Source organism: Chelonoidis abingdonii, chromosome 6 (assembly GCF_003597395.2).
Source record: "Chelonoidis abingdonii isolate Lonesome George chromosome 6, CheloAbing_2.0, whole genome shotgun sequence".
In the NCBI taxonomy this organism is placed as follows: domain Eukaryota; kingdom Metazoa; phylum Chordata; order Testudines; family Testudinidae; genus Chelonoidis; species Chelonoidis abingdonii.
Window position 1 is genome coordinate 75343006 of NC_133774.1, and position 27164 is coordinate 75370169.

At 44.1% G+C, this 27164-nt stretch overlaps 1 protein-coding gene across 3 annotated transcripts in view; it reads right to left on the reverse strand.

Annotated features, from left to right (window-relative positions):
• Positions 1-224: 224 nt before the first annotated feature.
• SEMA6A (semaphorin 6A) overlaps positions 225-27164 on the reverse strand; it is a 138825-nt gene continuing 111885 nt past the window's right edge. For all 3 annotated transcript variants that reach the window (XM_032789115.2, XM_032789114.2, XM_032789113.2), the window contains one exon: positions 225-4170. In XM_032789115.2, the coding sequence (XP_032645006.1) occupies positions 2981-4170 (1190 nt within the window). In that variant the 3' untranslated portion in view covers positions 225-2980. The remainder of the gene's footprint in view (positions 4171-27164) is intronic.

Genomic DNA, 27164 nt, shown 5'->3' on the forward strand with positions numbered 1-27164 from the left:
TAGAAAATAACCTACAATTTCCTCTCTTATTGTAAGCTTCTTTAAACAATCAGCATCACATCTCAGATTAGAGCTTTAGCGGGGAGAGAAATCATCACCAAAACAAAAGAACAGGACACACAGACTAAGGTAGAACAGTCTAGTTTTATTACCTTATGCAATCAAGAGCTTTTTCCTTTCCTTTTCTTTTTTTTCCTTTTTTTCCCATTCTTTCTGGGTTTTTAGTTTTTTTGTTTTTTGTTTACAACATACATTAAGTTGCGACTCAGATGTTAGGGGGATGTGGAGATGAAGGAAAATCAGTGACATCACAATATTTTACAACTTTACAACAAATGAGAGTCTGAATTTGTTGCATCTACCAGTGTATATCAAGGGTGGAAAGCAAAGGCACACTTAGGTTTATGTACCCCTCCAAGTGAGGAGTGCAGGGAGACTGGGGTGAGGGAGGATTAAAACAAAAGACCCACTGAGTACAAAATGAGCATTTCAAGGTCAACCCATAACTGATGTGATGCATATTACAAAGGCATATCTCTGTACAAGGCTGTTGCAGTGATTATTCATTTCTACATGATGTCAGAATGCTTTGCTTAATAATAGCAATGGGCACTGCACATTTGGTACTCGAGGGATGGGAGTTTGGGGGAAAAGGTTGCAAGTTGCTGCTGCTGCTACTTTTTTGTTTTTTGAAAGAAAAAAAAGACTTTCCTGCTACATACTGTTCTGAAGGGTTTAATTAAAAAAAGCATTGCTTTGGATACAATCTATCTACAGCAGTCTGCATAGTTCACTAATGGTGAACAAGTCAGTTTCATAAAAGAAGCAGTGATGGAATCAAAGAACATGCAAGCACCCTTGTTACACACTTTGGTCTAGACCATCCAGACTTTCTAAATACCATCTACACACTAACTGACTTGCACTCTTTCTTTTTGATTGTTCGGAAACAAAACCAAAACCCTGCAAAACAAATTGGGTGTAAAATTTAAAAAAAAAACAATCAAAACAACCTCCCCTCCCCAGATATACTGCCCAGTAGCTAAAACACAAAAATGGCCCTCCCTTTTTTCTACAGTATGTTGACACAGTTGTTATAACAGATTAAAAACAAATCTACCTTTGTGCATGAATGACTGAAAAATTGTAAAAGACCTTATGCGTGGGCATGGGCACACTCAGGCCACATGCAAAGGAAAAAAATAAAATCAAAATTAATTCCCCCAAAAGGTTTTTTGCAGCATTGTTCTGGATGGCCTTATTCAGTTACAGCAGGAACCTGCCTGCCTCATCCTACTTCCATTTCACTTCATTTTGTATACTGTGCATGCACACAGCAGCATGTGTCATTGAGGCTTGCTTCCAGTGGCTGGCCAGTCACACACAGTGCTTGTCTCTATCTAGTGGACAAACCAGACTTGGACACAGTACATTACTCATTTCTCTGCTGGCTAATGAGAATATCACCATACTGAAATGATATGAAAGTATAAGGGAGAGGAAATTGCCAACCACAATACAGTGTCTATGCTGCCAGCATAGCCTAGGGGTGGTTTGAGGGCAGAATTGGCACAACTAGAAAGTCAAACTGAATTGGAGGATATAGTACTCCTCTAATTTCTTGATGGATAGGTGTTATTACAATAACCACTACATTCTTCTTTGAACTTCTTTACTCCAATTCTCCAGGGGGCTTAGGAGAGGGAAGGTAAATAAATATTTGCATTTATTCAAAGGGCGGGGCAGGGGAAGGTTTTACATACTACAGCTCACAAATATACACAACTGAGGGTGTAAGGCACAAATTTACATGTGGAAGAAAACAGGCTATTCACAGATGTATTCCCAAGAAAAACCCGTGTGATAAGACCATAATTTATGCATGGTAACAGCCGGCATATTAATTAGTTCACACTGTTTGTGGATTTTGTTTGCCATCTCACATGCAAGGTGAAATGAGATGGCACATCACAAGCTGGTGCCTTCCAGAAAGTATTAATGACTGACAATGCCATGTTGACAGCAATGGTGCACAAATGTGCAGTTTTTAAAGAGTTTCTTTTGCAGTTGCTTTAGGAGTTATAAATTCGGGGGATTTTGTTTGTTGCCTGTCATAGATCAGAAGCCCAGCAAGCAAATTAACTAACAGATTTAAATAAATATTCCCCTTTTTCAGCTAGAGATCAAACAGTCCAAACACAAAGTTCAGAATTCCAGCTCCAACTTATTTAACTCAGTGAATTTATTGGAAAAATAAGAGTTTTAATTACTCCAGTTAATGGGTTTCATGTTAAATAGGTATAATTTTCAATGTATTTTTTCTGAAGAGCTGCTCATAGGATGATATGCAGAAGTCATTTCCTTAGGAAAAACAAAAGACGAACAATAAATAATAGGAGTTATTTGCGTTAACAGTCACATGTTATTCATTAAAAGAAGAGTAGCAGAAACCTATGACATAGTTTTGCCCAACGTGGCATTTATCTGCTATAACCAAATGGCTGTAACACTGATGGGCATTTCACAGTACCTGCACATAGTAAACGTCTGCCATTGTTAAGTCAGAGTTAGCTTTATCAATGAATTTTTTATTTTGTATTTATTTTTATTTTTTTAAGTTCTTTTATTTGCTTTGCTTTTCAGAGCACTCTTTCCCAGTTCAGGAATGCACTGTGCAATTGGGGGTGAAATGTCACAATCATCATTCACCTGTGTGCTTTTGGCTCAATGTTTGTGATGCTCAGTTAGTGTTTTGAGTAAATAACTGTCAGGTAGTGGGAGTGAGTCCTGCAGTTTGAAACCTTCACCACAGATCAGATGGCTCGGTTTAAAATATATTCCACTTTTCCCAGAGAGCAGGATCAACACATCCTCAGCTTAACAACAGCCTTCTTGTCAATTGGAACTAGTGATGCAGTTGCAGAACACTGGCTTTAAAGGGCAAACTCTGTTTCATTGCTGTCCCTCCACCCCACTGTGATTATGTACATGCATCATTGGGCTTCATGGATGTTGAAAGTGGGGAAAAGGAAGGTTTGGGGGGTACATCCGGTTTTAGTGAAGGTGTACGTTTCAACCCGGACCTTGTCAGAGAGTTGTACGCGGTGAGACTAGGCTGCCTAGAGACAGTCACAGCCTGTGCCTGAGCAGCATGGACTTGTATAGAGTCCACTCTCTGTGGGGCAGGCGGAGGGTTGTCTCCCCTGCCAAAGCTCTGATTTCGAGAGAGGTGGGAGGAATTAGAGGAGTTAGTATTGTTTCTTTTGAGAGTTGATGTCTGATGATTTCTCGTGAGTGAGTTCGTAGGGTAGTTTCTCTTGTAGTCCACGTTATAAGCAGAGGAATGCATTTCTAATCGCTTGCCCAGACCACTCTGAGCCAGAGAAGAGCCAGGAGGACCCAATGAGGCTTCCCTCTGGGGTACTTTTGGTGGCATGCTATCCAGATTTTCCACCAGATTAACCCCATGGTTGGGACTTTTGCTGCTGAGATGCTCCTTTATTGTTTTGTATTCGAGTGTGGCATTCTGGTCCTCCATGGCCATCTGTGCCATCTCGCTCATTTTTGGCTGATCAACATACTCATGCTGATAGCCTTGCTGAGAGATTGGCAAGACTACAACACTTGGGATGTGGCTGGGAGAAGCCCTGAGAGGCAGGTCAGTTGGAATCACAGGTGATGACATTGCGGGGATATCTTTTGTGCAGGCATTGATAAGGTTCTGGTTTCTTTCCCAGTCCCTGCTGCCACGGCTAGGCTTCTTCTTCTGTTGCAGGGTTGGGGTGGACTCAGGGGTTGGCAGAGCAGCCAAGTCCAGGTGGTGCTGGTCGGCTTTGATTAACATTTTGGCAGTGCTGCCCGGGGTAGCGAGTTTACCATTGTGCATCAAAGGTGTGAGGATAGCTTCTGGTTTTGGCTCCTTGGATTGTGTGTCTCCAAAGAGACCGCTGAGCTTGGTAACACTACTCATGGAGCCACGGCGGGAGTGGGCCAACTCCTTCTCCTTCCTCTGGACAACGGCCACGTCTCTGCGGCGATGGTCACAGATGCAGTAAACTACGATTCCCGAAAAGACGGCCCCCATGACAAAAGCAAGAATGACTGCAATGGCCAGGAGGGTGACCGGCACCAGCTGATCATGGCCTTTGAGATAGCTCTCACGAATCACTCCTGCAACAAACATCATGCAATGGTAAGCAAAAATCTAACAGGAAAATCTTCTTAACGTATCTAGCCCATTCAAAGGCATTAACTGGGGATTTTATTTGTTCTTAGCTTTTCATTAACTATCCCAAGTTCACATCCATCCTGTACCTGCTGGCTGGAACTCACTTTGAGCAAAGTTGAACTCAAGCTGTTGAATTAAGTTCCAGGCTTGAACAACATGGAGCCCGGTGTAGGGGTTAGGTGGGATGTTCAGGGTTCATTCTTTATAAACATCGGGCCCATTTGCAGAATTTTGATCTGTATCAGAGATCAGCTTTCAATATGCCCCTGAAATTCTAGGGTATTTAGATCAGGAAGTGAAATCCTGGCCCTTCTGAAGTCAATTGCAACATTCCCATTGACTTCAGCAGGGCTGGGATTTCACCAAAGGTTTTTAGTTAGGACTGTCTCTCAGGCTGAGAAATAGCATGTATTTCTTCACCCATCCCTCAACCCCATCTCTCCTCCCACCTAATATTATCTCAAATTTTATTTTTGTAAACCACTGACACTGAAAAAGCTGAGGAGTCTGAAGCTTTATGTATGTTGCATAAATGAATCTCACATCCTTTCAAGCTCTCTCCCCTGCTATTTATTTGTTGTCTCTGTCACAAGGTTTCGAAGCTGGTGTCATATGTTTGGGCTGCAGCAGGGATGTTATAGAGTATTTATATCCGGAGTAACTATGAGAGAGCGAGCCCAACACTGAAATACGTTGAGACAGAACAGGCTTAAAAATACCCTCCAGATTTCAAGTGTCACTGCTAATTTTTTTAGAAAATTTCTCCTGTTCTAGATAGGTAAATATGCTGGATTCTCTTTGCTGCTTTGGCTAAAAGCACACACAGTGAGAAGCCTATTTTGTGGCATTGCACTGTGCTTAGAGATGTTGTCAGGTCTTATTATTGCTCCTAAGGCTTGCTGTCATAGTAGGCTTCTTCAGTAGAGTTAATATCCTCAACTTAATAAAAATGATGAGAATGCACCCGTCAATAATCCTACAGAACATTAACCAAGATATTGCATATATAAAGAACATTGCTTTTCCTTTCCCCACTTAGTTGTGCACCAAGCCAGCACACGCTAATCAAATGCAGGTGCAGAGCCTGTTGGGTTCTTTTAATGCTAAGTGAGAAGGAGTCGCAACTGTCAGATTCTAAGTGCCTCACAAAGTAGTTTAAAAAAACACAACTCAAATACCCCATTCCCTTCTCTGGAGAGCGTGCAAACGCAAGTGCATTAAATGCATACTCTGAGGAAATGTAAACAATGTTCTTATTATGAGAGAGAGAGGGAGAGAGAAACTGGACCTCGAAAGCCTCACAAGACTTTGTGAAGATACCAGTCTTTCATGTCATAAATCAATGGTTTCAGGAATCCTGTCTTTCATGTATTTGGTAGGCAGATAGCTGTGGTCCAGAATTAGAACAAAATGCAAAAAACCCCAGCAAACTTTTTCAAAATAACATTGAAATGCTGCTGTTGCCTCATGGAAAGCATTGATAAGCATTCTGTCTAGATTCAGTTCTACTTCTGTAGCATACTTGTCCCCATTTCAATTAGTGTGTGTAAGTGGACAAATGATATTTGCATACAAACCAGGAATTTTAAAAGCTGAACTGCTCTTGAAATCATAATCTCCTGCTTGTGACATCACAGTTGGTTGCCATGGAAATTACTTGTGTTGTGACAGAGGATTGTGATTTCAAGTGGGGAACAAAATAGCAGAAGCAGCTGGTCCCTTAAGAAACAAAGATCCTGAGAGTTACATGAATTCTTTGGATACAATGTTGTGTTAATAAAATGGGTTATTTTGATCACAGGTCAAATCCAACTGGCCTTACTTACTTGAGTAATCCCAACAACTTCAGTTTTAATCATATGATTTAAGGTGGGCAGGATCTGACCACAAATTAATGAAGTTCAGGGCACAGATAAAGTAAAATCAACTAAAAAGTAGGGGATCTGAGTGTTTTGCATTCTAGTATTATGGGGGAACACCACCAAAACCTTATCTGAAATTAGGGGATGATCTCAGTCTATTACCAATGCACATCCCAAATATTCAGCACCATTAGTAGCAGTCCCAAGAGACTGGGGCAGAGTGGATAGGTCTAAACTATCTCCTCCTGCTAAGCCACAGTCACTCTAGGAGGACACTGGAGGCACAATGTGAGGAAACTTACTGTGCTGCTGCCCATGCATTCCTTGTTTAGTGGCTATTGAGAGAACAGTGGTTTCCAGTGGCATTTCTGAACAGTGATCGTTCAAAATATTAACATAAGCAGAAAAATTATGGACAAAAATGTAGCACCTTAGACTCTTGAAAATCTGGAGCATACAAGGGGTTCAAGTCATCATCCAACCTACACCTTTAAAGACATAGCAGATAAACTGCAAAGAATTCACTGTACTGAAAAGGCTTGAATCGATGTCTTATCTAAAATCCTAGTACTACATCATGTGCTGGTACACTTAATTACTGACGGTTTTTTAAAACAAGATCATAAGACTTCTGGACATGAGTTTTGCTAATTTTATAATACATGATACCATAACAAATTTCTTATACAAAATATTATTTGCTACTTTTAAAATGACCTGAGTAGTTCTTCACTGATTATACCTTTCTAAATATCAACATTAATTGCTTATTTTATTTGATGTGATTATAAGTGTATTAGAAGGGTTTTTCTTTTGTTTCAAACTCTACCTTATCTTTAGACAAACTTGAAAGAGCTGCCTACAAACATGTTCATATTATTTCCATATAGCACATGCAGGTTGATCTCCATAAATGATAACAAACCATTCCCTGGACATGTTTATGTTATTTACAGAATACATTCAAATAAATCTTAAGAGAAAGCACTGCGGTAGGAAACCTCGAAAGCGTCAGAGGTCATAGGCTTGAAGATATGAGTGCTCAGCACCTTTAGGATCAGAGCCGACATGTAATTAAGAATCTAATCATATTGATATTTAACAAAACCTCTTGCAGTCCTCAAACCAGCCTAGTACTCTCCCTCCTGATTATTATCCCTTTTCCATATCAGCTATGCTATCCTCTTGAGAGACTGAGGGGCAGTTTAGTCATCTGATGTCCTCACTTTTCGGTGGGGTGTTCCTCTTCATGGAGACAGTAATCAACCCGATCTCTTCCTCCTGTTCAAGGGAACCTTTTCCATTGAACCAATGCAATTGTGTCTAGTATTCATCTTCCTGGGCCTGTTGATCTCAACAATTTAAAATATGAAAATAATTCTGTATCCTCAGGATTTATGCCCAGTACTTTCTGAGACTGTAAAATCCTGGAGCATGTTAGTTCATCTCTTCCTACTTTTCCATCAAAGCTGCTCATCCAATGAAAGGAGAGTGATCTCACATCCTCTGGGATTTATCATTCTACTCTATATACAGTTATATATAAATTGCGAGGAAACCCCAGAGTGCCATTTACATGTAGAGGGGTGAGATTTAGAGGTCTAGCAGAAGGATAACTTGGTTCTGTCACTCTACATCATGATAGCAAGTTGCATTCAGGAGAGGAGATCCAGTGCTGGAGGACAGAAACAGGCATCATGGCCCATCTTCACCCTTCAAGAGAACATGCTACTAAGGTAGTGAGTGGGTGGTTGGTTTTTGATGGGGACCTAAGAAAAATGTTTCATAAACTTCAGAATGTTTCAGCTCTGACATGAGGGATGAATTATTATTTTATCTGCACTGGTTCATTACTGGCCTGGAAATAATCATCCATAGGTTTAATGTCTTCAACATAAAATGCAGTTGTACTGTGTGACCTTGGTTTCTGAAAACTGTGTCTTCTGAAGCCCAGTTACCCATTCCTACATATAAGGAACCTTAGCTAAGCTGTGTTTAAAGGGTTTGATCCCACCGAAGTCAATAGAAACACCTCTTAAGAAACAATCAATGTCATAAATCAGCCTTTTTAAGTATGATATACTAAGAACCAAAGCAAACTCATAACTTTGAACAAGGAAAGCCCAAGCCATAATATAAAATGTGATGGCTCTTTCATTTTTTGTCCTGCTATCAGTTCACCAGCTTTCTTGTTTCTAGGCTGTTATGATATGATGGATGTGTCTGTTTCCATAGTAAAGTGATTAATAGGCATCTGTGGGGAGCAGACCCAGTGACCACAGATCCTACAAAACTCTCTGTATTCTTTTTTATTACATTCAGACAAAAAAAAGTCTCCCATGTACAAGCCTGAGTTTGTTTGTCTTGTCTGTGATCACAGATAGAGATGGCAAACCATCAAGAAAAGCCCTAGAGTCAGAGTCCTCTAAAAATAGATTCTGGAGTTTGCTTTATGGTGAAGGCAAGTCTGATATTTCAGTGAACTCATCACAACTGCTTTGGTGAACAAAAATGAACTAGCTCATTTTTCTGGTTTGAATAGCTTATTGAAAAGACATTCCATAAATACAAGGGGCTGAATTCTGATCTCATCTCCTCATATACAACCCCACTGAAATCAGTGGAGGTCACACATATAACTGAAGGTAGAATCTGCTCCCCTCACTAGGACACATGAAAAAGCTAGCTACCTGTCACCACAAATAAGGCATTTTCATTTCAATACCGTTGTTAGCTGTAATCTGTATTAAAAGAGATCTCTAAATTCTGAGCTGCACCCAGGACACACACGATGACCACACCAAAAGGGAAATAAGAGCGCTATGTGGTTATCTCAGCAGGAAGTTGTCGTCGTCTTGTTTTCCAGTATAATGTGGACCAGACGGTAAAGTACTAAACCTAACCGCTGGCAATGGCATACACGGAAATGGAACTTAGAGATGGTAAATGATATATGATATTTTGGCAGGGATAAAGGGAAACTACTAATTGGATATAAAGTTTCAATGACTAAATACATCATGGCAAGGAGGCGGCCAATGAGTTGTACCCGTTTCAGCTATTTTGAGCTTCACTTCTTGACATGATACACTCGGTGGTTGAATGGGATTCAGCCCCCTTCTATTCTGCCCTACCTTTCCAATCACTTAGGGTTTTATTGGGAGCTAGGCATAGCTGCACACTGGGCAAGGTGAGCCTGGAAAAAGAGGAAAACCTTTTTTGTTTAGTACCAGCTTTTTGTTTGTTGTTCATGTACCTCTCTCTGCATTAGAACTAATTACCACCACAAAGAGTGGTGGTATTGGCTCAGTATGAATGTTTGTGTTTATGGGCTTTAAAATATAATTTCTGGATGTAAAAGAATGGGTTTTCAATATGCGTATTTGAGTGTTAGTGCTGTATTTACATACATTCAGATGCTGATAAATTCTATATCAGGTCTGGAAAGCCTCTCAAGGTATTTTTAAACTTTTTTTCGCTTCCCTAAGTATATGTGTCACAAAATAATCAGCTGAAGTAAAACCGCACATCCAAATCTGAGTTGATAGCAGGTATGGGAATATCCATGGTCTCCATTTTTTTTCCTATTTGATATAGTTACTTTGCTTGAAGGAACACTTTCAAGGTCAGGAAGCCCACAATCTCACCCACAATGCCAATCATCTGATATCTTCCACTCTGGTGGGAGCCCCTCATTGTGGAAACAAGTAAGCAACCTGTTTCCCCCGTCCTTCTACTAGTCTGTTCTACTGGTCAACTGCAGTTTTACTCAGTATCCATTCTCCTGTGCCTGCGAGGCTCACCATTTAAAAATACAAAAAGTCACTATTTGCCAACAGTTAAAACACTCTTGTTAAAACTGCTGGTAAAGGATACATTTTTAATGGGGACCAGTGCCCTGTTGTTTTCATACAGCTTTGCTAATGCAAGTTTCATGTGATTGATTTTTCTCACTCTCTGAGCAATCTATACCAACAGCCCAGCATTTCTGAGGAAATTCTGCAGTATCAGAACAGTGTGCACATATCCTGGAGGGAAGAATGAGGTCAGTTCGCAGTTATAAAGTTTTGTATATATTTCATAGCTTTGTAGATTTCAAGGCCAGACAGGACCACAAATCTACGGAAAAAAATCCGGTGACTATGTGTCTTTAATGACATGCAGTGCAACCTGAAAAGCATTGGAGTTTCTGATCAAGCATAAAGGAGAGACTGCGATTACTGGTCCCTAATCTCAATAGTGGTCCCTCCAAGAAGGGCTTGTCTACTGGTTTTTGAAGGTGATTTTTTCCTTCTTCCAATTGATCCAAATTAAATTGCCCCTACCACTCCTGATGAATGACTTTTAGCCTAACTCACTATAAAAAACAATGGTGATTGTGTCGTACAAGAGGAGAAGGTGCATATGCATGGCTTTGCTTATAATGAGAAGGAAATAATGTAATGAATGATAGTCTTAAATATAAGGGTCAAATGTAAAAAAAACCTCTCCACCATGAGCATTCTAAAGGTCCCAGGTCAGACAGCTGGCATGCTGACCTAAAAACCTTCCTTGGGAGAGATGTCATTGTACAGTCTTTAGTTCAATGGGAGGCATGCAATCCATTTTTAGTGTGCATTATAGCAGCCACATAAATCCTAGAGCATGGGTTGGCTCTATTGTCGTACAACACTGAAGATCTAGCATTAAGGAGAAATATTTTTATAATTTCTCTCTTTAAAAGCTTGTAATGTAGCTATGAATTAAAAGCTGAAGTTCTTATTCAGGCAAAGTGGAAGGTTTGCCTGAATAAGAAGGAGCTGTGTCTGAGTAAAGACTGGAAGCCTGGACTGTCTGGATTTTTTATAGTCTGTTTTGTGAGTGGTACCTCCACAAATGAACTAATTTACTGAATTTTTAAATATGACATTAGGTTCAAAGTACATATTCCATTGGATCTATTATTTATGAGAGAGAGAAACTACATCTCTGAAATCTGTACACTTTCATTTGTCCCAAAGGTGAGACATAAGGTAAGTCCCTACAGTAGAAATTGCTGACACTATTTCCCCCAATGACTAATGGTATTCAGTGGCTGTTCATTGTGAATTTTACTGATTTTAGTTCTATACTTACTTCTCCCCTTTCACCCTTCACCACGAGCAAAGGTAATTTTAGATGTGTGTGTATGATAAGAAAAGGCATAACAATTGTGTTTCCTATGAAAAAAATAAAATATGGGCACTTGCAAAAGATAAAACAAAATGTACAATAAAATCCAAATACCCAGGAAAATTAATTCCTTTGTAGCTTTTTCTTTGAAGAGAGAAACTTTATGCTGCCTTGCATCTTAAAATACAAGCCTCTTAGAAAAAGTCTACATTTCTTCTGATGTAAAAGAATCTCTGAGCAAATTTTAGGACCTTTCTACAGTGCTTGGGATGAGCTTAAAGACATTTAGCTGCTCTTTATTAGTTTACTTCAGGGGATTGTCTCACAGCTGGGTTGAACTAGATTTACATATGCTCCTGTGAATATGTATAATTTCAGGGCTCCAAAGTAATTGTTGTAGCATGCAATGTGCATCACTCATCTTAGCCGTTCCCGTTTCACTGCATGTTAACTCCTCTCATGGCACAGAACAAATTGAACTTTTTTTTCCTGTATGAAGGCAGAGGTAAGCATTATGTATTCTGAGAGGCCTTGTGCCACTCCTGAGGGTCTGTCTACACTACCTGCTGGATCGGCGGGTAATGATCGATCTATTGGTTATCGATGTATTGCGTCTCATCTAGACATGATAAATTGATCCCCGAAAGCGTGCCCTGTCAACTCCAGAACTCCACCAGGGCGAGAGGTGGAAGCAGAGTCGATGGGGGAGCGGTGGCTGTTGATCCCGTGCCGCGAGGAGGCGAAGTAAGTTAATCTAAGTAGATCTAAGATACGTCGACTTCAGCTACGCTATTCTTATAGCTGAAGTTGCGTATCTTAGATCGAACCCACCCCTCAGTGTAGACCAGTGTCAAGAAAAGAGAAGCTGTCATTGAAAAATTCTCTGGCACTTCCTCTCTTTTGACACAGCCTATTATGATCTATGACCTCTCTGCATAGTGGGGAAAACTCAAGTTTTCTAAATGTCAGCATAAGCAGCTCTGCATAGCTCTATGAAAGGGGAATCTGCTCTGGCTAGCAGACTTGAGGAAGAATCGGGGTTAATTTTTCATCATCGTGTGTGTGTGACCCAAAATCATAAATTGGATTTCTCATCCGCTCCAATCCTCTTTTCAAGACAAAACATGAAAGTAATATTTTTAAGGCAAGCTACTACTGTGAATGAAGAGGGCACAGCTGAAACTAATTAATGAAGTATCTATTGAATACCCAGATGTTTAATTAATAAGATGTGCCCTGTATATCGTATCCTCTGAGGTCCATCAAGAGTGCTATTAAGCTGTCAAAAAACAAAAAGACTGATCCTGCAACTTTTCCTGTGCAAGTGGCCCTTAGTTAATGGGGATGATCCTCGTGCCTTCAACTGGACTATGTCTGTGTGTAAGGGTTGCAGAATCAGGCCCTAAGTTAGCTCTGCTCGTGCACAAAGAAAGGGTGAAAGGGAAAACTGTTGAAAAATCTGTGAGATTTCTATGAATCCTTCATATCATTAAAATCACAATATTTATTATATATTTTGTGATTAAAAACCAAATACGGTTGTTGAAATTTTAGTTGCTTCTCCGCTAATGCTAAAGGAACTGATCTCAAAGCTTTACTCTAAAGCCTTGTATGTGTGAATCAAGACGTGTTTTCCTATTTATTGTTCAGTAAAAGGAAAGATTGGATGACTGTATCTTAGAAATAATCAGAGGACAGAAGCAAGCAGGTGGAGAGGTGAAAATAGTTGGTACATAGGTGATATCAGGCTTCTTATTTTTCTCTCTTTATTACATGCCCTATGATCTTGAATAAATTCAGTGAGTGTTTAAATCATTTTGAATTTGAGGCAATGCTCACACTACAGAAACACCTCTTTATATCTACACTACACTTTATATCTACACAACAGGTACGCTGTTGAAAATTTTCTCTGTTAGACATCCTGTCATGGTACTACGCCCATCTATCTCACACTTCGTTCTCCAGCTGGGCTGGCGGTTCCATCTGCACACTGAAACCATTCCACCTGTGGAACTCCATAAAATCAAATTCTCGATCCTCTGCATTTTTCTACCTTCACCCACTACCTTTAAACTTGCCCGCCATATTTATCCTGATGATACTTCCTTATGCATATCTTTTAATACTTTCAGAGACTCCACACTCTCTACCCTGCCTTGATCAAGTGAACGTTTGCCTGTGATCTAGCTTTATTTTATCAAATATCTCAAATACAGCAATATTTCTGTTGGATAAGAGGCCCAAACAGAAGCACGACTTGATGGCCTTGGTCTTATGCCATGATTCAGACATGTTTTTTTCCCCCTCTATTGCTTATAATGTTGATTCTTGACTCTATTTTCCTAGATCTCCCAAATCTGCAAATCTGTTTTCACCACGGTATGTCACAGCTTAACTGCTTTGTCTGTACCTCTAATGAAATTCTCATCTATGCCTTTCACTCCTCTCACCTTGACTCTTGTACTTCCCTTCTCTATGGCTTTCTGCCCAGCCCCAGGTCTCCAGACTCTGTTATGTGCAGTATGCTCCCAATTTTCATCTTCAAACAATTTCCCTGGCTTTCCATTCACTTCAGGATCCAGTTCAAATTTTCCTCTTTGGATTTGTTGTTTTTGTAAACTTTCTGTTTCTGTTCATTTTTTAAATCAACGTCTTCCTGTCCTTGAGGAAAATCTGGCAGCCTGCATGCCATGGAAGTCAATGACAATGATAGTGTTATACCAAGGTACCTGGTAGACTTCTTGCATATTTGTAAAATGTTCCTTAGGAAACGATGTTGTCTGATCTCCTATAGAATTTTCCATGGAGAGGATTTTTTTTTTTTTGGTCATTGGAGGTTCAACAAGCTGCTTATAGGTTTCCTTCCATGCCATATAAAATTGCTGCATATTCTGTTTAGGTCTTTTTAATGCCATGTAGGTGGAAGTATGGGATGGATGTGTAGGCAATACATCACTTGGGGATAGGCATTCATTTTTATTAAGTTCTCTCAGCCAAACATAGATAATGCCAAGTTATTTCATCTTTGAAAGTCTTGATGTCAGATATTTACAAGGGGGTGCAGATTTAGCAATATTATTTTAGTTAAACTGTACATCTGTACCCTGTGGCATATGAATCCCTCAGAGGACCACTGGTATGGAAAATTAATTAGCATCTTGCTGAATGAGTGCCTGAGCATATCACCTTTGACTTGGCCATATTTAGCAAAAAATATATAGACTGCTGCAGGCTTTCAAGACCTCTTTAAGGCACTGAATGGAGACTAATGTTTTGTGATGAAAAAGCAGGATGTCAAACGGCTATGTTCTTTATTATGGATTCTGATTCCCTGAATCTCTGCAGAGTCTCTGTAGTGCTTGCAAGCGGCTCAATGGTGAGAGCATAGCGAATAAATTACAGAGGCCAAACTTGCTTTGTGCCCCTCTTTGAGAATCACAGAATATCAGAGTTGGAAGGGACCTCAGGAGGTCATCTAGTCCAACCCCCTGCTCAAAGCAGGATCAACACCAACTAAATCATCCCAGCCAGGGCTTTGTCAAGCTAGGCCTTAAAAACCTCTAAGGAAGGAGATTCCACCACCTCCCTAGGTAACCCATTCCAGTGCTTCACCGACAGCCACTAACACAGGGCCCAAAACCCCTTTCCAGGGACCCTAACCCCTGGGGCCCCCCAACACAGATCCTGGGCCACCAACACCAAGGGCCCGCAAACCCCATTTCCAGGGGCCCTTAACCTTGAGGCCCAACCCCCCATTTCCATGCACCTAACCCCAGGGCGCCCAAAAACCCATTTCAGGAGGCCACCTAACACATGGGGCCCAAAACCCCATTTCCAGGACCCCTAACCACAGGGGCCCAGAACCGCATTTTCAGGGGAACCCAAACCAGGGGCCCCAAATCCCATTTCCAGGGCCCCCTAACCCCGGGGCCCCACAACCCCCATCTTCAGAGGCCCCTAACCTAGGGCCAAGAACTACATTTCCAGTGGCCCCAGCCCATTTCCAGGCGACCCCTAACCCTAGGAAGCCCCAAAAGCCCATTTCCAGGGGCCCCGAGAGCCTGGGCCTAAACACCCATTTCCAGGGCCATTAAACCCACGGCAAGTCCTCAAACCCCCCATTTCCAGTCACCCTAATCCCTGAGTGGGACACTAAAACCCCATTCCAGGACGCCAAGCCCTGTGTCTAGGTCCCAAAACCCACATATACAGGCGGGCAACACAAAGGGTCCCAGAACCTATTTCAGGGCCCCCTGACCCAAGGGGCCCCAACTCCATTCCATGGGCCCTAAAACCCAGGGGCCCAAAACTCCATTTCAGTGGCCGCGTAACTCCTGGGGCCTCAAAACCCCATACCAGAGCCCCGTAACCCTGGGGCATCAAAACCACATTTCCAGGGGCCCCTAACACCAGGGGCCAACCCCTATATTCTCCAAGCCCTACCTGGTGTCCTGAAACCCTCCAATTTCCTAGGGCCCCAACACCAGGGGCCCCTCAACCCCATATCCAATGGGCCCTAACCGTAGGGCCACCCACCCCCGCAATTTCCAGGGTCCCCGAAACCCCAGGAGCCTCCAAAACCGCCATTTCCCAGAGCCCCCTAACCAGCGGCCAAAATCCCCTACCAGGGGCCAGCTTAACACCCGGGGCCCAAAAACCAGTTTCAAGGTCTCCTAACACCAGCGGGTCCAAAAAGCCCAATTTCCACGCCCTAACCCCTGGGCACCCAAACCTATTTTGCAGCCACCCCTAAACGGGCCTCCAAATCCTCATATCTCAGGGTGAGCTCACCCATGGTGCTCAACACCCATTTCAAGGGTCAACTTAACACCAAGGGCCCAAACCCCATTTCCAGGCGGCCCCAACCCCTGGGCCAAAAAACCCCATTACATTGGGCCTCTAACCACCAGGCCGCCAAAATCCGCATTGCCAGTGGCCGCCTACCCTTGGGTGGCCCCAACCCCCATTTCCAGGAGCCCTAACCCTGGGACCCAAAACCCCATCTCTCAGGGGCCCCGCAACCCCAGGACCCAATCCCCCATTTTCAGGGGCCCCTGGGGAGTTAGGAGCCCTCCGAAATGAGGTTTATGGCCCCAGGGTTAGGTGCCATGGCAGATGGGTTTTGGGGCTCCTGAAGCAATGGGTTTTGGGACCCCAGTGTTCGCGGCGGCCAGCTTGGAAATGGATTTTTAGAGGTCCCCTGGATATCGGCGTATTGGGGCCCTTTGAGTGGGGCCCCCTGGAAATGGGGGTTGTGAAACCTGGCGGTTAGGTCCCTGGAAATGGGTTTGGGCCAGTGCGGTTAGGCCAGGTGGAATGCGGGGTTTTGAGGCCCCTGGAAATGGGGGGTTTTGGGCTCCAGAGTTAGGGCCCCTGGATATGGGGGACTTTTGAAGCCTCAGGTTAGGTGTCTGGCGCTGGAAATGGGGTTTTAGGGCCCATTGTGTTAGGGGTCCATGGAAATTGGGGTTTGGCCCCAGTGTTTGGGGGCCCCTGAAAATGTTGGTTTGGGGCCCCTTTAAATGGGGTTTTTGGCTCCCCTAGGGTAGGTTCTGTTGGAATTGGGGTTTTTGGGCCTTGGTTTAGGGCCCAGCAAATGGGTGTTTTGGGGCCAGAAAGGTTAGGCCGCCCTGGATATGGGGATTGGCTAGCCCCTCGGGATTGGGGGCTCCTGAATGGGGTACTTTGGGGCTCCTGAGGGTTAGGGGCCCTGGAATGGTGTTTTCGGGGCCCCTTGGAATTGGGTTGCGGCGCCTGCGGTTAGGGCCCCCTGGAAAGAGTGTGTTGGCCCCTTAGGTAGGGGCAGATGGAAATGGATGTTTGGGCGCCCAAGGTTCGTGGCGCTGGGAAATAGGGTTTTGGGCCACAAGGGATAGGGGTCCCTGGAAATGGGGCGTTTCGGGGCCCTTGAGTTTTGGGGCCCCTGGAGAATGGATATGGAACGTTCCTGTGTTCGGCGCCCCTGGAAATGGCCGGTTTTGTGGCGGCCTTGGATATGGGTGTCTACGGGGCCACTGTATTATTAGGCCTCTGGAATATGGGTTGGGGCTCCTGGGATTAGGAGCCCCTGAAATGGGTTTTGGCACTAGGTTGGTGGCTGGAAATAGTGTTTGCGTGGTCCCTGATATGTGGGTTGGGGGCCCAAGGGGTGGTGGCCCTGGAAATGGCCGGTTTTGGGGCCCAGGGTTAAGGGGCCCTGGAAATGATGCTTTGTGGCCCCTCGGGTTAGGGCCCGCTGGAAATGTGGGTTTGGGGCTACTCGGTGTTTGGGGCTGCCCAGATATGGTGGGTGCGGGTCCCCAGGGTTTTCAGGCCCCTAGAAATGGTTTGGGAACCCGCCTGGGGTTTAGGGGCCTGAAATGAGGATTTGGGCCCTGCTGTTTGCGGCCCTGGAAATGGTGTTAGGCGGCCCCTGGGGGGTTTTTAGGGAACCCCCCGCCTAGAGAATCGGGTGTTTAGGCCCCTGGGATTAGGGCACCCCTAGATATGGGGGTTTGGGCCGCAGCTTGGGGTCCTGGAAATGGGGGTTTTGAGCCCAAGTTGGAGTTGAGGGCCCCTGGAATATGCGGGTTTCTTGGAATCCCCAATGGTTTAGGAGACCCTGGAAATGGAGGATTGGTAACCCATGGGTTTGGGCCCCTGGAAATGGGGTGTTGGGCGCCCAGGTTTAGGGGCCCCTGGAGAATGGGGTTTGGGGGCCACGGGTTTTAAGGCCCCTGTAAAGAGGGTAGGGGCCCTTGGGTTAGCAGCCCTGGAAATGGTTTGCTGTGTTTGGGGCTCCTGGGCTGGCGGCCCCTGGAAATGAGTTTTCAGGCCCTAGGGTAAGGGCCCTGGAAAATGTGGGATTTGGGCGCCTAGGGTTAAGGGGGCCCTGGAAATGGGCTTTTGCGCCTGTGTTAGGGGCCTGAAATTTGTTTTGGGGCCCCAGGGCTTAGGCATCCCTAGATATGAGGGATTTGTGGCCCTCTGGGCCCGTTAGTGGGCGCCCTGGAATGGGGTTTGAGGCCTGGTCTGTAGGGCCCCTGGATATTTGTGTCGGTTGAGGGCACACAGGGTTAGGGGACCTGGATAATGGCGGGTCTGGGGATCTACGTTTGGGCCCTGATATGCGGATTTTGGGGCCCCTGGTGTTAGGGCCTTGGAAATTGGGGTTTTGCAGGCCCCAGGGTTTAGGGGCATCTGGAAATGGAGAGTTTTGGGGCCCCGGGTAAGGTGCCCCTGGATATTGGGGTTGGGCGCCCCAGAGGTTGGTCCGAAATGGGTTTTGGACACCGTGTGTAGGAAGCTCTGGAAATGGCGTTTTCTGGGCCCCATGAGTTGGGCGCGCTGTACATATGGTTTGGGGGCCCGCTGGAAATGGCGTTCTGTGGGCCCACTGCGTTAGGTTCTACTGAGAATGGAGGTTGGGGCCCAGGGTTTCAGGAGACCTGAAAATGTGATTTTGGGGCCCCTGAGGTTAGGTGGTCCTGGATATGGGCAATTGGTGGAAACGGATGTTTTGGGACTCCTGGTGATATGGCCCCTGAAATTGGATTTTTCCAGCCCTAGGGTAAGGGGTCCCTGGAAATGGGGTTATCAGGCCCATGGTGTTTAGGGCCTTGAAATGTGGTATTGGGACCTATGGGTTATAGGGCCCTGGATTGGGGTTTGGGACCCTAGGGTAGAGGCCCTTGTAATGGGCGTTGTTTGGGTCAATAGGTGTTAGGCTCCCCTGGATATGTGGTTTGGGCCCCAGGGGAATGGGCTCCTGGATACAGGATTTGTGGCCCCTGGCGGTTTGGAGTCCCTGGAAGGGGTTGTTGGGGCCACCTGGTGTAGGGACCCTCCGGATACGTGGATTCGGGGCCCGGGATTAGGGCCCGGGATATGGAGTCCTGTTGGGCCCCTTGATATGGGAGGGCCCCCTGATGAGTTTGGAGGCTGCCTCGTGGTGTTAGGAGCCCTCTAAACCAAATGGGGTTTTCGGCCAGGTTTAAGGAGGGCTCTGGATATGTGGTTTTGTAGCCCGAGGAGTATGGGGCCATTTGAAAGGAGCTTGGGCCTGGGGTTGGGGACCCTGGATATGGGGATTTGCTCGGCCTCTGGGTTTGGGGGCCCTGAAATGGGCTGTTTTGGGCCCCTGGGTTTAGGGGCTCTAGGAAATGGCGGGTGGGCCCCTAGGGTTAGAGGTACTGAAAATGGGGAGTGTGTGGTCCCCAGGGGTTAGGGCCTTATAGAAATGGCAGCTTTGTTGGCCCCTGGAAATAGCAGGTTTTGGCGCCCTGGTTCTGTAGGGCCCTGGTATTGGGTTTTGGTGCCCCACGGAGGTGGTAAGATGGTCCCCTGGAATGGGTTTTGTTGTCCTCCCTGATATCGGGGTCCTTGGATCCCTGGTTATAGGATTTGTTATACTGGTTGCTGTGACCCGAGGGGTCTTGGCCGCCCTGGGTTAAAGGCTCCTGGATAATGCGGTTTTCGTGGGACCTTTTATCCGGTCAGGGCCCTGTATGCGGACCTGAATGGTGCGTTTTGGGGCCCTGGTGTCTATATAGGGGCCCCTCTAAATTGAGTTTTAGGCCCCAGGAGTAGGCGCCCTGGAATATGGGGTTTCGTGGCCCCTGGGGTTGGGGTCCAGAAAATAGAGGTTTTGGGTCCTGGGTTAAGTGACCCCTGTGTGAAATAGGGGTTGAAGCCAGGGCTTACGGACTGGATGAGGGTTTTGGGGCCACCTGGTGTAGGGGCCTGCGTACTGGTGTTTCGCCTAGGTTGAGGGACCCTGGACATGCGGTTCTTGGGACCTGGTGTTTATGGGCCCCTGTAAAAACCAAAATGCGTGTTTTGGGCCACAGGGGTTTAGCGTCCCATGGATATGGGATTTGTGGCCCACTGTGGTTTTGTGCCGCTGGAATGGGTTTTGGGGCCCCTTGGGTTAGGAGCCTGGACAATAGGTGTTTGAGGGCCCCTAGAGTTAGGGGCCCTGAAATTCGGGGTTTTGGGCCTGGTGTTACGGGGCCCTAGATAGTGGCGTTGGCGACCTCAAGGCGGTTAGGGGCCCCTGGAAATGGGGTTTGGGGGCCCCTGGGTTTAGGGGCACTGGGAATGGTGTTTTGGGGCCAGGGTTAAGGGGCCCTGTGAAACGTGGCTTTGGGCCCTGATATAGTTTGGTGGCTGTTGGGCCCCTGGTCATCCTGGGTTAGGACGCCCAGGCTTTTAGCTAAGGCCCTGGAAATGGGGTTTTGGGTCTTTCTGGTGTTAGAGGACCTGGAAATTGGGTTTTGGGCCCCTGCTAATTGGGTTGTGGGCTCTGGTGTTAGGGGAACTTGGAAGATTGTTTTGTCAAGCTCCTAGTGAAACAGTGTTTCCTAATATCCAACCTAAACTCCCCCACTGAACAGAGACCATAACTCCTTGTTCTGTCACCTGGTCCACTGAGAACGTCTAGATCATCCCTTTGGAATCCCGTTCAGGTAGTGAAAGCAGTTCAAATCCCCTCATCTTCTGCCAGACTAAATAATCCCATTCCTTAGCTCTCCTCCATAAATCATGTGGCTCCAGCCCCTAATGCGGCCCCTGGAAATGGTGTTTTGGGGCCCCTGGTGTTAGGGGCCCCTTGAAATGGTGTTTTGGGGCCCCTGGTGTTAGCTGCCCCTGGATATGGGGATTTGGGGTCCCAGGGGATAGGGGCCTCTGGAAATGGTGTTTTGGGGCCCCTGGGGTTAGGGTCCCCTGGAAATGGGGGTTTTGAGCACCTAGGGTTAGGGGCCCCTGGAAATGGGGTTTGGGGGCCCTTGGTGTAGGTGGCTCCTGGATATGTGGGTTGGAGTCCCCAGGGGTTTGGGGACCCTGGAAATGGGGGTTTGGGACTCTGGAGTTAGGGGCCCTTGGAAATGGGGTTTTGGGGCCCCAGGGGTTTGGTGCCCTTGGAAATGGAGCTTTGGGGCCCCTGGAAGTAGAGTTTTGGGGCCCCTGGTGTTAGGGGCCCCAGGTATTAGGGTTTTGCATCTCCAGGGGTTACAGGCCCCTGCAAATGATGTTTCGGGGCCCCTGGACAGGGGGTGGGGTCCCAGGGAGGGCAGTTAGGGGCAGTTAGGAATGGGGGAGGGTTAGGGGTCCTGGGAGGGGGAACTTAGGGGACAAGCAGCATGGGGGGAGGCTGGGTGGGAGGTTCTGAGGGGGGCAGTCAGGGGCTGGGAAGTGGGAGGGGTCAGATGGGTGCAGGGGTCAGGTTGTTTGAGGAGGCACAGCCTTCCCTACCTGGCCCTCCATACATTTTTTCAACCTGATGTAGTCCTTGGGCCAAAAAGTTTGCCCACCCCTGTACTAGAGCATCTAATGCTACAAGGCCACTTTTGTTAGTTTGATGTGATGACTGATGTTTATTGTTTACCAAATATTATGACTTGTGGCCATCCCTGGACTATAGCCAGCTTGGTCAGTTTAAATTAGTAGTGGTAGGGCTAGACAGCCCCTTTTGAAAAAGACTCTTTACCAGTACTTTATTATTAAATTAATTGATGTGAATGATAATATTCTGAACTTTTAGTCCCCCGCCCCCCATCCCCAGAGTGCAGTTATACTGGCTTCCAAACTGGACCTGGGTAAGATTCCTTGGTCTGGTGAGGGAGAGAACAACTGAAATATTTGTCAGTTGACGCTCCAAAGCAGCTTTATGGAGCTTGTCACTGAAGCCGTTGGACAGTTGCCATGTGTAAGGTTCCTTACACTTTCTCATGCACATTGCTAGCACTGCTTCAAATGATATCGCTTGCTCTTGCAGGATTTTACTACGTCTTTGTCTTTTTGTAGGAGTATATGGGAGGGAATAACATAGGGTTTGGGTTTTTTTAAAGAGAATTTTAAAGATACGCCATTTGTTTTCCGTCACAATTGTAAGTATCATAGACAAATCATTAGTGGGATGGCATGTTTTTGGAAGCATTTAGGGGTCTTTAGTTTCAAATTGAAAAAATCATTGTTGGGCATACAAAAGAACTGCCTGGGCCCTAGATGTGATAATGTTGTCATTCTGCATTTTCATATGGCTTTCGTTTTGTGAAAAATACCAATCCTCAGTTGTCCTTAAAAGGAGTACAGTTTCTTATCCAGGCTTGACTGTTCTGCTAAAATAGCTGTACCATATATGTAACTATAATTCCACTAAGGTATGCTTTAAATACTTCTCAAAAACTCATGAGGAGACTGCTGTCAACTGCCATTTATTTTAAAATATGGCTTCATATGACAATTTACATCAGCTGAGGATCTGCTCCAATATGTTTAGTGAAAAAACACTTTACTCTTTTAATATTTATAAAAGAGAATTCTCCATTTGTATTTCTGGTCGTTGAGATCCTAGGCTTCTAGCAAGCTATCTATTGGTGCGTAAGTTGAGCTAAGTATTACACTTATCTTAGATGCTAAGAGATTTAGAGGGAGAGATTTAACTTAAATATAGCATTAAAATCTCCTACAAAAATAATTTAGTATTTATTTAAGGGAAATAATTAGTAATTAAATCTGATAGAAAATTAAGAAATTTATCAAGAGAGACAAAGCTGCCTTAACTGTCTATGAAAAATCACTCCGGTGCAAATGAATGCTAGTGTAGTATACGATTGGTGTGGTGGCTCTGATGCTACCTCCTCCACAGCCAGCCCAGGGAATGTGGCTGGGGCTTCCATGGCTAGTTTTAAGAGTCCTTTGAGGTCACTGCTCTTACTTTTGCAAGGTGGCCAACCTTCAAGCAGCTCTGAAATATAGTAAAGGTGTGGCCCAACACACAGCTATGCCCAAGATCCAAGGAGCAGTTGAGGACGCTGGGGACTAGACAGTAAAATTAATGCCAAAAGGTTAGTGATCACATCCTTTTTCACTGGCAATGAACGAAGTATTCAGGGCAAGGGTAAATGGTTTATGTACGGATATTGGAACTCTCTTATGAGGAGTTGCTTAGCTGCAATTAATACTTGTTCTATCCATCTTTTTTAACTTTATTGGGACAGTTCTTCAGCTGGTATAAACTGCAATGTACATCAGCTGAGGATCTGCCCCATTATGTTTAGAGACATTTTGATTTATGGCCTCAATTTAGAGTGCAGAGAACTTACTTACATTTTATTAGGGGGTTAATTCCTTTAATAGATGAAATACAGAATTTTAGCAACTGCAGAAGAGTTGTGGTGGGAGGTTGTATTTTGTTTCATAGTTGCAGGAAAGGAATTCTTGGGTAAGTAATCTTCCATAGGTGAGCTAGTGGAGGGTTAATCTATTGTAAACTTATTAAATTACATTTCTAACTGTAACAGTATTCTTAAACATAATTATTATCGTCGTGCATATGCACAAGATGGCTGAATGAAACTGCACAGGCTCCTCATCCCTTTGCATTTCAGTCAGGCTCCTGCTTCTTTCTCCTCCATGGGAGGGATGGTGGGGGGAGAGGAAGGGGCATTGAGAGCACAGGAGAGAGAGAGTCTCTTGGCTCTCAGATGTGCTATCCAATGCCACAGTGCCTGATACCCAACAGGAGCAATAGCAGGGAAAATCCTGCTCAGGCCCTGCAGCCTGAAGTACTTTGCTGAATCAAGGACAGTTGTAGGAGAGATTGCTTATCAGGTGCAATGCAATTGGCTTTCTGTGTTTAATATTAAATAAAATAAACCATGGCAAAATGTGAATTATGCTACCTAAACTTTCATAATTAAGTGTGTTAGTCATTAATCAGGAAACTAAGATACATCCTTGAGTGAAAGAAGATATCTAAATTTATCTCTTTTTTCATAATCCTAATCAAGTGTAAGAATCAATAGTTCAGAATATCAGCAGAGAAAGGATATTGAAAACGGTCAGGGCAAGTTTATTGACATGAAAAGAATGGAAATGGTATTTCATATAGAATCATGCAATTAGTAAATAATCTGTAGGCTATATGGAAAGTGAAGGCTGCTCTCAATCAACACTTGGGTTGTCATAAAATTATTACAGATGTTCTCTATTAATTAATATAATCACTGAATCTAAGCACATACTATACAACTAATAAGAAAAATGAATTATTCAAATAGCTTACTTTAACAGAGTATTGCCATTTTAATTATATACTGGCATTAATTTAACACAAAAAAGTGCTTTAAGACTCTTTTTAGAGTTATGTTATTTGTTCTAAAGTGACTTTGAATTTCAGAGCCTTTTCATGGTTTTTAAGTTGGAAAGGCCAGATTCTCTCCTTGTGCTGCCTGATAACTCCCCAATTAGCTTAAAGTCACTATAATGATCATAGAGCTGGTGTAGTCAGCACTTACATCATTGCCTCCAACTGTTTGCTGGCCATTTTCTGATATTGTGATGACTGTGTGGGGCCACAGCCCAGCTAACATACTTTACAACCATTCCCAATCTGAAAATATTTCATGATTAGTGTAGATTCAGCCCCAGAATCAGAAAGTCAAACCCTTTGTGCTCCATCATGCAGCTGCCCCAATAGGAGAGTGCAACTGTGAACGTAGTCCTTGATGAAATATATCTGCTACCCTGATTCTTGCTGAATTGGATGCAGCATCTTTTGCTGCAAAGATGGAGAAAAATCCTGTGTCAACTGCAGTTTTTTCCTGTTGGAGGGAGATCTTTATTTCTTGCTCCCTGAAAGAGGGGAAAACTCCAATTCAAAGAGCTTTTCTTCTGAATGGACCCCCCGCCCCCCCCAGCTACTAGATCTACAAATAAAAAGGCAAAACCTTAAAAATAGAGCTTGTCAGTTGTCAAATGTGGCTACAATGGATTGCAGGCTTTTAAAGCTATGTAAGTGGATAATTACAGGTTGGGGGTGAATTCGTCTCCTGAAGCCACTTTGGCACCTGATGAGCTCTGTTTTTAATGGATTTCCTTTTTACTTGTAGATCCAGTAGTTTGGATGTTCTTTCAGATAAAAAAGCTCTTTGGATCAGGGTTTTCCACTCTTCCAGGGAGACCCAGGAGTCACGTTAAGTGGGAGCTTCTGTTTTCATATCTTCGTCTTTATCCTTGGAGTAGGCTGACAGGTTTCTGTTGCTATTTGAGCTGATTCATACATTGTTATTGATGGTTCCTCAGCTGTTAGCTAATTATGAAATCCATCTACCCTTCCAGCTAACTGGTCTAAGAAAGATTGTAGAACTGTTTTCATTTAAAATTAATTACTGTGGTCAAGCGTAAGGCAATCCTGTGTATGATCTTGGTTACCAGATACAGCATTTTGCAGAATGCGTGGCTCTCGGCTATCTTCCTAATCTTCTCCCATCTTTTAGCACTGTGAGTTTTGCTTTCTTTCTTACAACTCCAAAATGAGTCCTCATATTGTTTAGAAAGCTTTGTGACTATCAGTTGGGGAGTCAATTATTTTGTGATTCAAACAAACATCTAAAAGAGATTCAGCCAGGAGCTAATGGAGATACTACTAAATTGTTATTCTGCATTACATGACCTCCTTCCTCTTTGTGTTAAAACTTATTCATGGACCTCATATCTCTCATCTCCTCTGCTTACTTTGCAGGAGCCTGCTCTCTTTCCCTTCACCATCTGTCAGATACAGTCTTGAGAACATTTCACTGAAATAAAGTCTTAAGACAATCTATTGTCTGGAACAGCCTTCCTTCATCTCTCTCTTGCATTAGTTTCCCATCTCATTTCCACTTTCAGCTGAAAATGTTTCTTTTCCTCTCTCACCTATACCCCTTAATTTCTGTCTCTTGCTATTAATTACCACCTTTCTGTGACTACTGTTATTCTACCATGTTTTGGTCTAGAGTTGTGATGAAAGATGAAATAGGTGAAAAATTTATATTCTATAATTCTGGAGACACAGCAGAAGTGTCATCAGTAAAAGCCTCTCCACACTACTCTGCTAATGTTCCTAAATCTGAACTGCAGGGACCACTTCTCGAAGTGTTAGGATAATTCAGCTTCCAGCTCCATTTAGCTGTCAACCTTTTTGCTGAGGCTGCCAGTTATAATGGTGGCTTCTGCAATGAGGACACCTGTCCATTAGGAACTGCACTGAGACCATTAACTCTATCTATATGGTGATGATAGTTAGTACTGACCTGGTCCGCAGTCAAACTGGAGTCCTAGAGTTGAAAAGCTCTGAATCCCATTGCCAATTCCCCAAGACAAGCCACTTATTAGGACTATTCCAGACAAGCATTTGATTATTTTAAAAGAAAATTTCTTACAGCTCCAATGAAGACCCATTATGTGATAAACATGAATACTATTCCTTTTATAAACATGGATGTTTACAACAATTTGATGCTAATTCACCTAAGAACATTTTAAAGAAAAAAAAATCTAGATGAACCTATTCCTAACAAAACCCAATAAACAAGCTCTACTTAAATTCAAATGTGAAAAATAATTATGTCTCAATCTACATGGAGATACATAAAAGATTTAAACAGACTAAATCCTGCACCATCTCAAGACACTTTACTGAAATCCCAGTATAGAATAGATTATTACTTGGATTATAAATAACTTCATTTCAACCCTCTCTCCAGGAACTGCAGATAGATGCTAGAGAAGCAATGGTGATACAGATAGTCAGAGCTGATTCTCCACTCTGTCATACTGTTTTTATATCTCTGTTTTAACTGATTGCAGTCTAGGAATAGAGTTCCACCAGCAGAGTAACAAATCAAAGGGTAAGCCCTGACTGTCTCTATTTTCACTGCTTCTCCAGCATCTAGGTTCTGTTCTTCGTAGTCAGAAATGTTGTGAAACTGAAGTAGCTGACCATGCACTTCATATTGTATGAACAAGGATTTGGTTTTGATCAGGGATACTGAAAACAGGTATCTGGAGCAACAGATGTAATTGTAGTGCTTACTCCAGTCATGTACATCTTCGGTACAAGTCTCCTTCCTGGCCTCCTCGAAATGATTGTGCATGCAGCTATTTCATTGGTTAAA